Source organism: Miscanthus floridulus, chromosome 1 (assembly GCF_019320115.1).
Source record: "Miscanthus floridulus cultivar M001 chromosome 1, ASM1932011v1, whole genome shotgun sequence".
Classification (NCBI taxonomy): Eukaryota; Viridiplantae; Streptophyta; class Magnoliopsida; order Poales; family Poaceae; genus Miscanthus; species Miscanthus floridulus.
The window spans coordinates 187,021,019-187,036,017 of NC_089580.1; the positions used below are offsets into that span (position 1 = coordinate 187,021,019).

General features: G+C 45.6%; 1 protein-coding gene and 1 pseudogene across 1 annotated transcript; one reads left to right on the forward strand and one right to left on the reverse strand.

The window, feature by feature from the left end:
* The first annotated feature begins 2,732 nt into the window (after positions 1-2,732).
* On the forward strand, positions 2,733-11,742 carry LOC136551327 (nuclear intron maturase 1, mitochondrial). Its single transcript, XM_066542900.1, has 4 exons — positions 2,733-5,419; positions 10,849-10,888; positions 11,039-11,085; positions 11,314-11,742. Exon 1 carries the CDS (start codon positions 3,055-3,057, stop codon positions 5,173-5,175), a length of 2,121 nt encoding a protein of 706 aa, XP_066398997.1. The 5' UTR covers positions 2,733-3,054; the 3' UTR covers positions 5,176-5,419; positions 10,849-10,888; positions 11,039-11,085; positions 11,314-11,742.
* Positions 11,743-12,177: 435 nt separating this feature from the next.
* Positions 12,178-14,988, reverse strand: LOC136551347 (protein CutA 1, chloroplastic-like; annotated as a pseudogene).
* Between the last annotated feature and the right edge of the window lie 11 nt (positions 14,989-14,999).

Consider the following 14,999-nt stretch of genomic DNA (forward strand, 5'->3'; position numbering starts at 1 on the left):
TCACTTGTGGGTCGGTTCTTGTGGTGTCCTATCGTGTGGACGAGGTTTGTGAAACACCTCTTAGCCGCCGAACCACCAAGTGTTGGTCGACACAACGGGGACGTAGCGTGTTGGTAAACACGTGAACCTCAGGAGAAAATCGACTGTCTCTTGTCTTTGGCATTCTCCCGGTGATTAGCTATATATTCATCTTGTGATTGGTTTATCCCCTACACGTCGGTATAATCACCCTACTCACTTATTTACATTCTTGCAAACTAGTTGATACAAAATCTTTAGTGTAATTAGAATTGAGAGCTTGCTTTATTATTTACATGCATCTAGTTGAGCTCTTTAGAGTAGCAAGATTGAGAGCCCTTAGTAAGTAATTACATAGCAAGTTTGTGTGTCTAAGTAATCATTGCAACTAGAATTGTTGAATAGATGGCTTGCAACCCTTGTAGAGCTAGAGTAAGTTTGCATTACGCTATTTGTCATACTAATCAAATTGCTCTAGTTGATTTGTAGATTTTTAAATAGGCTATTCACCCCCCTCTAGCCATATTAGGACCTTTCACGTGGCCACAAGCTCGTCTCGCTTGACTCCGACGATGATGCTTTCGATGGTGACTCGAACGAGGAGGAGGTGGCGGTGCAGCTCATAGCACAGCGTCGTCAAGCTCTGGCTGAGAGCCTGAGCCGAAGCCGCCGCGTGCTCCGTGCCCTGCCTTGCTGTTAGCTTGATGATGGCATCATGACATCGTGCCTATGTCATATACTTCCTTTTTCCTCTTGAAATATAAAACCAAAAATACATAAATACATTTACTCATCCTCGTCACCACGGCCAATGCTCGTCACAACGTTTCGTTTCATCTTCATCTTCCGACGTTTCGTCCAACCGGTGCGTAGGCTGTCTGGCGCCGCCTGGCCTGGCTGGCAGGCTTGCCGTCGCCGTCGGGTATGTCACACATTATTAAAATTCACAAAAATACAGTAAAAATTTAAAAAAAATAGAGTAAAATTCTAGGCATATAACACAATATTAAGTGCACATGAATTCATCTCACATCATAATATTGTTCTAAACAAGATTCAAGCCATATCAAATAAATCATGGGTTTATATCTCATCACAGCTAAAATAATTCATCCAACTTGCGACTCACTCATAAGTGCAATACGACCTTCGTCATTATGTGTCTCCACTATTTATATCGTATCCCAATCAACTCTTTTTATATTTTCCACATGATCTACTTGGGACCTAAACAAGTGACAACTTTAACTAATATGTATTACTATCGTGGTAAAAAAACAAACAGAAAGCATACAAGCATATATACCTTTGCACTTCAAGAACAGGAAGGTTGCACTCTGCTGCTAGAAGAGAAGCAATTGGAAGCAGCAATTTCGCTAGAGCTAGAGCAGTGGACATGTCTTCTGCCAGCTCGTCCAGACCTTTTGTTGGACCTTCTATTGCCGCGTCCACGCCTTCTGCTACCGGCGCGGCCATGGCAGGGCCGGCCAACGCCTGAAGACAAATTATAGATGAGTTTAGATATTAAGCATTGTATCCCTAGTCTAATACATATCACCCATCAGCAGACTATCCCAGCAGGAAAAGAAAAAAATCTTGGAACAAGGGCAGCGTAATCCAAGAGCGGCAGGTGCGCGCATCCGGCTTGGGAATCTGTTGCGCATCTGACCTAAAAACTGATTTTCTTACACGATCTCGAGTTGTATCTGATGTGCCTACCGATTAGCTCCCGTGGATTCGTCGAGACTGGCCTACTGATGTAAACGAGGAGGATCTAAGACGGAGTACTACTGACCAGGCAGCGTCGGAGGCCCTAGGTGCGGCGGCTGCTGCGAGCGGTGCATCAGACGAAGATGAAACGAAACGTGGTGACGAGCATTGGCCGCGGTGACGAGGATGAGTAAAGGTATTTATGTATTTTTGGTTTTATATTTCAAGAGGAAAAAGAAAGTATAAGACATAGACACGATGTCATGATGCTGTCATCAAGCTAACAGCAGGGCAGGGCACGGAGCACGCGGCGGCTTCGGCTCAGCCGCGTTCAGGCTCTCAGCCAGAGCTTGCCGGCGCTGTGCGGCGAGCTGCACCGTCACCTTCTCCTCGTCAGAGTCACCATCGAAAGCGCCATCGTCGGAGTCAAGCGAGACGAGCTTGTGGCCACGACGACGAGGAAGAGCGGCAACGAGCGCGTACCACCGCGGATGCTCGTCGCGCTCTCCGGCAATGGCGCGCTCGGTGCCACCCCGCTAGCGCGTAGGTCGCTGTGGGTGCTCGTCGCGCGCTAGGCAGCAGCCAGCCAGCCTGCCCAGGCCAGGCGGCGGCTGTAGCAGCAGCCAGCCAGCCCACGCGCAAAGGCAATACGGTCCCCTATGGCAAAATACATGTATTTAAAATGAGAAATTAATTAATATGATCAAATATCATCTAAAACAAAGTGTCAACGTTTCAAATATCGTTTTAGCGAAGTCGGCGATTGGAGTCATATAATAACGAAGCGCATTATTTCGCATCTTACAATAGCAATTTTCTCCTTCCTCGCATCAGCCAAAGATGCTCAAGATTATGATTATGTTCACTTGATTCCAAAACCCATGAGATTACGAGAGATTGTTGAGGATTAAATCACGTACAAGTCAAAATCCCTCTCAACCCCTTCCGATCCCTTTTAATCCCTTTCATTTTGAAAACAACCCAACAAGAGGGGAGGCGTCGGTGGGAGATGGCGCACCCTGTGCTGCAGCTGCAGGCTACCGCAGCGCTGACGCTGAATAACAGGATCGCTCCGGCGAGCGGCGAGCGGCGTCCATAGAGCAGGGCGCGGTGCGCTCCGGCGGGACTGACTGGCGGCGGAGGCGGAGGGTGGGGAAAAACCCAGGCGCGCTTATCCCGCGAGGGCGCGCTGCGGCACGTTAGCAACGCGCGGGCGCAGCTAGTGGGACGCGACGCGCGCGCAGTCAGGTATTGGGGGAGCCGCCTGTGCGATCCATTCGCCCACCACCAGTTCGTCCAAAAGCCCCCAACGTCGCCTCCCGCGCCATGCCGCCGCGCGCGGTGCTCCGCCGCCTTCTCCCCACCCACCTCCACCGCCCCGCCGCTCGCCACGCTCCGCGTCAGGCGCGTCCTCCGCCTTCAGCGACCGACGAGGGACCCCTTCCCGACCCGTATGCGCTCCTCGTCCACGACCCCATCGACCTGCTCTCCTCCCTGTGGCGCCGCGCGTTCGCGCACCCGCTCCCCTCCCCGTTCCCCAACCTCTCCGGCTACGCCTCCCGCCTCGACCTTTGGCTCCTCTCCTACCAGCGTGCCTGCGCCCATGCCACGGGCACCTTCCCGCCACGCCACGCCGTCCCGCTCCCCACTCTTCACTCCCTCCTCCGCCTCCGCGCCGCCGCGCTCCGCCGCCACCCCGCCTTCCCCTGGGGCGCCTCCACGCACCTCCTCCTCCGTTCCCCCGTCGACAAGCCCTCCACCGTCCCGATCTCCCGCCGCAAGCTCGAGGCCCGGTTCTCGGATGCGCCGCCGCCGTTCCAGGACCGCGTCGTCCAGGAGCTCCTCCTTCTCCTCCTTGAACCAGTCTTCGAGCCGCGCTTCTCCCCTAAATCTCATGCCTTCCGCCCCGGCCGCGGGCCCCACAGCGCCATCCGCTCTGTTCGGTCTCGCTTTGCCGCCTACCTCTGGTTCGTCTCCGCCGACCTCACGGCGGTGGTCGACGGGCTCTCGCCGGACACCATCCTGTCATGCGTCCAGAAGGCCGTCTCCGACCGTAAGGTGCTGTCATTACTCAAGTCCGCGCTCAGCGCCCCTGTCCGGCCTGGGTCTGTGCCGCCAATGGAGAAGGACCTCGATGGGCTGACCAAGAAGAGGCTGAAAAGGAAGGTGCTCAGGAAGAGCAGGAAGAAGAAGGTGCTTAACGAGAATGAGCCGAAGCCTGACCCATATTGGTTGAGGATGTTCTTTGGGTTTGCTCCAGAACAGGCATGTCATGTGCCGAATTATGGACATTGTGGGATAATCAGTCCTTTGCTTGCCAATGTGTGCCTTAACGAGTTGGATTGGTGGATGGAGGAGAAAATTAACCAGTACTTTTGCCCATCCAAGCATGATTCAATTTGGAAGGAGGTGGGTGATGATGGGTGCCACAATCCGGCTTGGCCTGAGTTCGTCCCATCAGCTGGGAAGGAGAAGACAAGGAAGATGGATTTCCTTCGATTTGGTTCCCATGTCTTGATTGGGATCAGAGGGCCGAGGGAGGATGCAGTTGAGATAAGGAGACAACTGATGGAATTTTGTGAGAGAACATTTGGTTTAAGGCCAGAGAATTCGATGGTGGAAATTGAGCATATCACAAGAGGGATTGAATTCTTGGATCATGTGATCACGCGCAGGGTCATCTACCCAACCTTGCGATATACTGCCAGTGGAGGGAACATTGTCAGCGAGAAGGGTGTCGGAACATTGTTGTCTGTAACAGCGAGCCTGCAAAGGTGCATAAGACATTTCAGGAAGCTTGAGCTTGTAAAGGGGGACAGGGATCCTGAGCCATTGCCATGCTCACCGATGCTGTACTCTGGGCAGGCACACACTAATTCCCAGATGAACAAGTTTCTTGAGACAATGGCTGATTGGTACAGGTATGCAGATAACCGGAAGAAGATTGTAGGGTTCTGTGCTTATGTCATAAGGAGCTCACTAGCAAAGCTCTACGCGGCAAGGTATAGACTGAAGTCTCGAGCTAAGGTCTACAAGATTGCTTCACGGGATCTTAGCCGTCCTTTGAGAGAAAACACAAGGAATGATGCGCCAGAATACTCTGATCTTTTGAGGATGGGACTAGTTGATTTTATTGAAGGTGTACAATTTGCACGCATGTCATCGATTCCATCGTGTGACTACACACCTTTCCCTAGGAACTGGGTGCCACACCATGAACTTATATTGCAAGAGTATATTAAGCTGCAAGATCCAAAGTTCTTTCTTGAACTTCACAAGACTATCAAGCGTCAGGAAATAAGTTCACCACAGGATGATATATCAAAGATGGTGTGGTATTATAAAGTTCATGGTGTTTATGATGACAAAAGATCCTTAGTTGGCGCCAAGGAATTGAGAAATGGTGAAGTTATCAATGGGAACAAGCAACTTCTATTGGATACATAGTTCTGAGTCCTATGTTCCTGATTGTTTATAGAACTATTGATATGTGATATTTCAATTGTGCATCGAGCTGATGTTTCTCCTGTGATTCACGGGTATCCATGAACTATTGACTGATGACCCAGTTCTCATTATTTTTAGAGAATAATCACGGGTATCCATGAACAACATACCATCTATTCTGGCACTCAGGAGCCAGGACTACTCAACTTTTAATGTTTACAGAAGCATTTCACCTATTATCAAGGTAAACTCTTCTGTTCTCATAATTCAGTGTGCCATGCCAACTTTTTAAGTGTTCTGCTCCTAACAGTGGAGCATTGCTGTTTCCCAGTTGTTAGCAGAACTAGAATACAGAAATACAGGCAATATTGAAGTGCTGCCTTGTGAAGCTTCCCAGATGCCACATATTTAGCATTATGCCAATTTCCACATGTTTAGCTTTGTTAAACGAACATTGCATTTTACTTTGCATGCTTACACCATCTGATAGGATTTCGGATCCTACCGGCGATTGGTCGGAGGTTGTAAGGGTGAGAGATCGGGAATCGAGGCTTAAACCGCGATGGAGCACGGCGGGGCGCCGTGATCTCGCGAAGGGAGAGAGAAGGCGGCTAGGGTTTCTCCCGGCTCCCTGAGGAAGCCGGAAACAATAATTGTTTCTGCTTACCAAATTAGTCCCTGATCACAAGTATTTATCTCGTCCATTGAAATATGAAAATAACCCCCTGATTCTATAGAAATTATCTAGACTTAGCCACTAATACCCTTTCGCCGGCCATAATGCATGCCGGTCATAACACCATCAATGTGTCCTTTTTCTTCTCTTGTACTCCAAATTGTTGAAAACTTTGAGGTACTGAAGTAGTAGTAGTAAATTCCAAGCTTCCACATTCATTATCAGTTCAAATATTAGATGTAGGGGTGTACCACACTGCAATGTGTGTACTGGTATAAACTAGAGGTTGAATTTTCCTTCCTAATTTCTCTGCTTAAATAATCATTAGTTTTCCTAAGTCTGTGAAAACTCTAAGAACTCAGTAGTGCTTAATCTCTTTAATATCTTACCTTCTTTGGACCTTGAAGCTTCTAAACTAAATCTTTTTTGAGGCCCATCCTTGTTGATGACAAGCTCAACAACAACAACAACAACAAAGCCTTTAAGTCCCAAACAAGTTGGGATAGGCTAGAGTTGAAACCCAACAGAAGCAATCAAGGTTCAGACACGTGAATAGCTGTCTTCCAAGCACTCCTATCTAAGGCTAAGTCTTTGGGTATATTCCATCATTTCAAGTCTCCTTTTATTGCCTCTACCCAAGTCAACTTCGGTCTTCCTCTGCCTCTCTTCACGTTACTATCCTGATTTAGGATTCCACTACGCACCGGTGCATCTGGAGGTCTCCGTTGCACATGTCCAAACCATCTCAACCGGTGTTGGACAAGCTTTTCTTCAATTGGCGCTACCTCTAATCTCTCACGTATATCATCGTTCCGAACTCGATCCCTTCTTGTATGACCGCAAATCCAACGCAACATACGCATTTCTGCGACACTTAGCTGTTGAACATGTCGTCTTTTCGTAGGCCAACATTCTGCACCATACAACATAGCAGGTCTAATCGCCGTCCTATAAAACTTGCCTTTTAGCTTCTGTGGTACCCTTTTGTCACATAGGACACCAGACGCTTGCCGCCACTTCATCCATCCCGCTTTGATTCTATGGATAACATCTTCATCAATATCCCCGTCCCTCTGTAGCATTGATCCTAAATATCGAAAGGTATCCTTCCTAGGCACTACTTGACCTTCCAAACTAACATCTTCCTCCTCCCGAGTAGTAGTGCCGAAGTCACATCTCATATACTTAGTTTTAGTTCTACTGAGTCTAAAACCTTTGGACTCCAAAGTCTTCCGCCATAACTCCAGTTTCTGATTCACTCCTGTCCGGCTTTCATCAACTAGCACTACATCGTCCGCGAAAAGCATACACCAAGGGATGTCCCCTTGTATGTCCCTTGTGACCTCATCCATCACTAAAGCAAACAAATAAGGGCTCAAAGCTGACCCTTGATGTAGTCATATCCTAATCGGGAAGTCATCCGTGTCTCCATCACTTGTTCGAACTCTAGTCACAACATTGTTGTACATATCCTTAATGAGCCCGATGTACTTCGTTGGGACTTTATGTTTGTCCAAAGCCCACCACATAACATTCCTTGGTATTTTATCATAAGCTTTCTCCAAGTCAATAAAAACCATGTGTAGGTCCTTCTTCTTCTCCCTATACCGCTCCATAACTTGTCTTACTAAGAAAATGGCTTCCATGGTTGACCTTCCGGGCATGAAACCAAATTGGTTCATAGAGACCAGCGTTATTGCTCTCAAGCGATGCTCGATAACTCTCTCCCATAGCTTCATAGTATGGCTCATCAACTTAATTCCCTGGTAATTCGTACAACTTTGAATATCTCATTTATTCTTGTAGATCGGTACCAATATACTTCTCCTCCACTCATCAGGCATCTTATTCGATCGAAAAATATGGTTGAACAGCTTGGTTAGCCATACTATAGCTATGTCCCCGAGTCATCTCCACACCTCGATTGGGATACCATCCGGTCCCATCGCCTTACCTCCTTTCATCCTTTTCAACGCCTCTCTGACCTCAGATTCTTGGATTCTCCGCACAAAGCGCCTATTGGTGTCATCAAAAGAGTCATCCAACTGAAAGGTTGTGTCCATATTCTCACCATTGAACAATTTGTCAAAATACTCTTGCCATCGATGTCGGATCTCATCCTCCTTCACCAAGAGATGCTCCCTTTCATCCTTAATGCACTTAACTTGGTTGAAGTCCCGTGTCTTTCTCTCCCGAACCCTAGCCATCCTATAAATGTCCTTCTCTCCTTCCTTCGTACTCAAATGTTGGTAAAGATCCTCGTACGCTCTACCCTTTGCCACACTTACAGCTCGCTTTGCAGTCTTCTTTGCCACCTTGTACTTCTCTATGTTGTCCACACTCCTGTCATGGTACAAGCGTCTATAGCATTCTTTCTTCTCCTTAATAGCCCTTTGGACTTCCTCGTTCCACCACCAAGTATCTTTAGCCTCGCGTCCTCTTCCTTTGGTAACTCCACACACCTCTGAGGCTACCTTCCGAATGTTGGTTGCCATCTTGTCCCACATGTTGTTTATGTCGTCTTCTTCCTTCCAAGAGCTCTCTTTGATAACCCTTTCCCTAAATACCTCTGACGTCTCCCCTTTCAGTTTCCACCACTTTGTTCTTTCAATCTTAGCTTGTTTATCCCTACGGGCACGCACCTAAAAACGAAAATCTGCCACCAAAAGCTTATGTTGAGAAACAACACACTCCCCCGGTATCACCTTGCAATCCAAGTATGCTCGTTTGTCTTTTCTTCTTGCGAGGACAAAGTCAATCTGGCTACAGTGTTGTCCGCTACTGAAGGTCACTAGATGAGATTCTCTCTTTCTAAAGAAAGTGTTGGCTATCATCAGGTCAAAAGCTACCGCGAAGTCCAGAACTCCCCCCCCCCCCCCCCCTCCTGATTCCTACTACCATACCCAAAACCTCCATGAACTGCCTCGAAACCTACGCTTATAGTACCTACATGCCCATTAAGATCTCCTCCTATAAAAAGCTTCTCACTACTAGGTATAGCTCTAACCAGGCCATCTAAGTCTTCCCAGAACATGCTATCAAAAACTAAGTTATAATCAATCGAGTGTTTAACAAAGCTCATGCTATCAAAAACTAAGTTATAATCAATCGAGTGTTTAACAAAGCAGAGCTTAACCTGATTTCTGCATTCATTAGGATCTCAAACGAAAGACTACGAAATGAAATGTGGAATATTCTTGTTGGAATTATCAGAGATTTGACCTTTTCCAGCATGGCTAGCAGTTTTTTTTCAGAAAGTTTTGGGAGTTCAGTTTCTGTCTTTTCTCCTACTTCGATTACCTGCATTGATTCAATTGAATCCTGGCCCCAGGCGTCCAAAATCGGACGCCTGGGAAGCCTGCCTCGGCCAGGCATCTTTTTGAAGCTATGAAACATAATTACTCTCCAGAAAACTAACTTATTCATGGTCGCTGTTTGGAAATATCGCTGTTGAGTTGGCTAGTACATTCAAGGGCAACTATTATTATAAAAGAACTCTATCCTTGGGAGAGACGTCCCATGGGCATTGGCCTGAGCGTCGAAAAAAAGGTCTAACACCGGTCTTGCCCACAGGGGACGGACAGCGAGCCCTTTTTTCCCCCCGGTGAGACTGAGCTACCAAGGGTTCAAGCCCTGGCCAGTTTCACTCTCACCTGGAGGACTCATTGTTACAGTACATGAGCGCAGTTGTTGTTCTTATATTATCCTTTATGTGGTATAAAATGGCTTTCTTAAGTATATGTATATTCTTTGTTCTTGTTTTCATGTGTATTCTCTTTTATAAAAATCTGGAATATTTTACCATCATTGCAATTTTGAGTTGCATGCCAACATCTACAGTTGCATATACTATTACTGTTCCTAGATTGCTCATTCAACTGACTATGATAGGCATATGTGTTTTTCCCTTTTGTCTTGTTGTTGTTGTCTAGACTCTGGATGATAATGAGCTATGCTCTTGTTTAAGTTATCATTGTGCAACCCTCTGTGTTTCTATCAGCATGGGCATGTTATAATAACTGTCTCCATCTTAAATTTAGTTCTGATGATGGCCACAGCTATCATATTGTTCCTTCTATTCTTTTTTATTATTATGGTTAAACCAGTTGTGAGTTGAAGGCCTGATATTCTTGACATAATAATGCCATCCTAAAAGGATTTCATTTAAGTATTGATTGTTCCTGTGTTTTGCGAAGGGAAGCGAATTTTTCCAGAGGAACGGTGAGATTCGTTGCTCCAATCCAAATGGCCCCTGATGTCAGCAAAACATAGGAATTGCATTCCTCTGGATTTTGGAATTCTTTGAAATTCCCACAGTCCAAACGGAGCCTAAGAGTGTTTCCTTATCTAATATTATTATTGAAGTTCCTTTGGATTTTTTTTTTTAAAAAAAACTCGACCTGCAGGGGGTAAGCCACCCCCGGGCATTGCTGTAAGAGAGAAGACCTTCTCACACAGGCCGAGAAAACCCCCGAACCCCTGCCCCACCCTAACACAGGGGCACCGTTGCCCTGTGAGAACCGGGCCGGGCCTTTTGACCTGTGCTTTGGCCGTAGGACAGACGAGGGGATTTTTTTAACCCCGGCCTGAAATTCGCTCCCACAGGGAGTCGAACTCAGGACCTAAGGAGTGCCGCCGAGGCCACCTAACCAGTTCTGCTAGGCACCCTTTGGCTTCCTTTGGATTTTGATTTTTGAACTTTGAAATTAGCTTTCTTTTGTTTGGTGGTTCCAAGAGTGCCTCCTCATCTATATTGGCAATCCTCGCTACACTGGTTATGGAAAATAGTTTTGAAACCGTATTGATTAGTTAATGATGTCAGAGTTCCGTTGCTACTATTTTTGTTCATTATTTCTTCTTTACAGTCTCTCCTATAGTGTACGAAATCCTTGAAAGCTTATATATTTTTGTTCAATGCCTCATCTCTGGCATACCCATATAGGAAATTACTTAAGTCTTGTGTATTTGCTGACTGGGCCCTCTTTCTTAATGTTCAGGTGCGTGATGAGCTTAGAAAGGAGACATTGCAACTTGCAAGTGAGTTCTACATTCTGTTTGTTTAAATAGTGGTGTTTGAATTGGTTTCAAAAAAATAATGGTGCTTCAAAAGTACCCTTTGATTTACAGAACTTCAAATAAGATATATGTAACATATATTCTTTCTCTCTTTGGTGTTGTAAACTACAGGGGAAAGTTTAGAAAAGGAGCAGCGGATTTTGGAGCTTAGGAATCAGGTGCTGCACTGTCACCTATATGTCATCACGAAGAAAGATAGCAAACATTGTGGTCATGCTATTCATTATTAAATCAAAGGATCATGCATAGTTTATAAAATTCGTTAACACCATGACATGACAACCTTGTAATACTGTTACTGTGAAGCTTTCTAGTGATTGTCCTTATGTTTTGAGCACTTCATTTCTTTGCTGACATTTCATTTGCATTTATAATTTTTTGTGCAGTGCACAATAATTAGAACCACAGAAGTGGCTGGTGCTCAAGACCGGTTAGTTGATTTGGAGAGGCAAAAGGATGATATTATGAGGTCATGATGTTGGCCTGTTTCAAGAGGTTAATTTGGAGGTGGTAAAGACTTGCATCAAACTCGTACGTCGACAGTGTCGCGAGCATGTACAGTTCAGTACAAAGGCTGCCTCATCTTGAACACGCGAGAGGATTGTGAGGCGATCCACAAGCTGACACTTGACCGTATCTGAGCGTGTACACATTCCGGTCGAGGCCGTGCGTAGCTGCCTTCTGGTTATATGTAACATGTTTTTTTTTGGACGTAATGTTATATGTAATATGTCCATCACAGTAAACCCAGTATAGAGGACTAGAGGCTCTATACGACGGAAACATTATATGTAAAATATGTCCATCACGGTAAACCCAGTCTAGAGGACTAGAGGCTCTATACAACGGAAACACATGGCCGGATGTAGAACACTGCCATGCAGTCCGTGTGATTTTCACGTGGACTGAGTGAAAACCGCTTGATTAGCACAGCAGGCCACGTCTCGTCCCGTGCATCAACGGCCTGGCATTGGGTAGTCGTGTCATGCTGAGCATCGAGCATCCTAACGAGCTATTGCCTTTGGCATAAAATTCTCGTTCTCTGCTCTTAAAAAATTTCACAGCCCAGACTTTGTGCCTGGAAGGTATATTAGGACTAGCCCATACAGTATCTGAAAATATCAAGAAGCCATTGGGGGGTAAAATCATCACGTAAAAAGCGCGCACGTGAAAACAGGAATACTTCAACAGCCGGTGGCGCAACGTCAGGTTCAGGCACATCAGCAGAAAACTCAGCACAAATATCGATCAAGAGCAAACAATATGCACGTTTCGATATGATCTGGCTTGGACTCGCACGGGTCAATCTGCCAATACTCATGCATTTGGGTACCCACACAAGACACCAAATCATTTGTCACCAGAAGATGGTAAACATGGATTTGGTACAGCGATGTAACTGATATACAGGTCAAGAGAGGAAACTCCCTTGTGCAAGCCACTGGAAGAACAGAGGAATCACTTCATATTCTTGGGCACTTTGATCTTTGCATTATTTCGAGCACTAAAAGAGATCAGTTGTACCTAGTGCTGTTCTTGAGCCACTCCAAATACTTGGTGTTACCCCCAGTTATGGGTAGAGCAATAACTTCAGGAACACTGCATGGACGAGTAACACGTAAATCCCAGAGCAAGATAGCATACCACATGTACTTCGTTCAATGCACACAGCATCAGTAAGCTAAATTAAGCTTACTCATATTCATGGTTGGCTTTGACATGTGCAGTCAAGGCATCCAGAAGTGATTCCCTAGTCTTGATGATGAGCAATTCCTCAGCATCAGATTGCACCTGAAAAAGGGCAGCTTCTTGATCAGATATGCTTAGTTTGATAAGCAGGGAGGGATTTTTCAAGATGAATTTTAGAAAGTTTGGGATAACAAATAAGTACAAGTGAAGGTCTACAAATTTAGTCTGCATGCAAATCTTAGCACCATACCTTTCCCTCCCACCAGTAAACGGATTCAATGCCTGAAAAGGGTATGGGGGACTTCAGTATATTTCACCACTTCAAAGAAAAGAGCACATTCTATTCCAAAACTTGTATAAACAACACAGAGTAAGATATTCACTTAAATGAACAGCAACGACCAAATTATATATTCTACTGGTAATTCTTGTATGGCAGTATGGGCAGGAGGCCTCGTTTTTTTTTCCTTCAAAATTGTACTCTTCATTTCAGTTTATGGCTGCCTTAACTCTTGCCCGCTTGAACTAGATATGCAAAGTTATATTTAACGTGTGAATCTAGCTAATCGTTTCAGTAAGCTATGTGCCTATGCCACAGTTTAGTTCTTACAGGCTATATTGACAATGCAGAGTTATCAAGCTCATCTTATTACAGATGTATCATAGCCTTACATCACCTGGCACAACTTAAAGGGAAACCTACCAAAGAATTCAGAAATGGGAATATTTAGTGTTTAATATTCAGTAAAAAATAATATTTTTTGGGAGATCAAGAGCCCAAGACTCTCCTTGCCCCTCAGGAACTATACTATAAGTAGATCTAGATCTTCCCGGTGCTGTTATCATTATTTCCACAGGATAAAATTTTCCATTTGAGGAAAATAAATAACTGAAAAAAATGAGCAATCGCATTTTCTTGTGCACTGCGTTCATAATGTCAAAATTTGTCAAAAAAAAAAAAGCGATGAGAAAACTGAAATCGAACCAGGCACTATATTGACACAAGCAGCAAGCTTCTCGCTGATGATGCTGTGTGACAGCTTCTTGCCTGCGATAGATGTGATACAAGTTATATAAGACAACTAAAGCAAAAGCCAGAATATACACAGAAAAAATATGCAACAATAATAACAACAAAGGCAAAACCTTAGAAGAACAACACTAATCAAGTGGACAAATATTGGACGCTCACCAGCTAAAAGGTACTAAACTGTCTGCTTTCTCATTGGAGAGAATTGTACAGATTGACTAGCAAGGATTCAAAGTGGTAAAGGAAACATTAACAGCACAGAAAGTTAGGCACCAGTTACCTGCTTCTCTGTTTGGAACTGTCACATACACGACAATGGATGGCACTGTGGTGGAAGCGGACTCCATTCGAGTAGAACTGAGACCTCTTACCCTGCAAAAATTTACATCATTGAAGTTTCTCGATCTTGCAGTCACTACATGTGCTTGTAGAAACTATGACAGACATAAGACCCAGCATTTCTACCCTCCAGGGTTTTCACAGCATCATGCAACCGCATGAACAACGGTTTCACATAATCTACACTCTCATTAGCAATTCATTAGTTCAATTGTAGCATGGGCGTCAGAACTCAAAACAGGCATTGTGCCATCTAAACTGTGCAATGGTACTACATATGATCTTACAAATCCTCACAAATGACAAATATCACATAGTTACTCTAAAGTAATGTTTCCAAAATCACAAAAAAGAATTTAACATTAATGCATCCATGAGTTCTGTGACCATGATTCATCTTCATCCGTCTCTAATTTGTCTCACTTTCATACATTTTTTAGATAAGGACTCACTTTCATACATAGATCAAGTTCTAAGCCACCCTTGGTGTGAAAACGCCAAGGTTCTAGCCTTCTAGGCAAGCTCCGCGTAGCACCCGCTTTCTGAAACAGGGAGTACTGGAGTACAGGTATGTGATTCCACAAAGTCAATCCACGTTAAAGACTAATGTACTCAGTAAACTGCGGCAGCGTCAAATTTCGCTAACACATGGCCCATGGGAATGCGAGTGCCTTCCTCGCATCAGCCAAAATGTTCAAGAGAGACAGAGGGACGGGAAGTTACCCGAGGAAGGGGAGGCGTCGGTGGGAGATGGCGCACCCCGTCCTGCAGGCGACCGCAGCGCTGACGGCGCCGATGCTGAAGAACAGGAGCGCTCCCGCGAACGGCGAGCTGCGCCCGTAGAGCAACGAGCGCTGCGCTCCGGCGGGGCTGGCGGCAGCGGAGGAGGCGGAGGAGGGTGGGGAGAAGACCCGGAACGGCGCAGGGAGTGACATCTCCGGTAGCTTCGATAGCCGCTTATGTACGCGTTGCCGTCGGGAAAGCGCATCCCTTCCTTGCCTTGGTGGCTCGCGA

Coding starts and splice junctions, on each gene's coding strand:
- LOC136551327 (XM_066542900.1), top strand. CDS start 3,055: ATGCCGCCGCGCGCGGTGCTCCGCCGCCTTCTCCCCACCCACCTCCAC.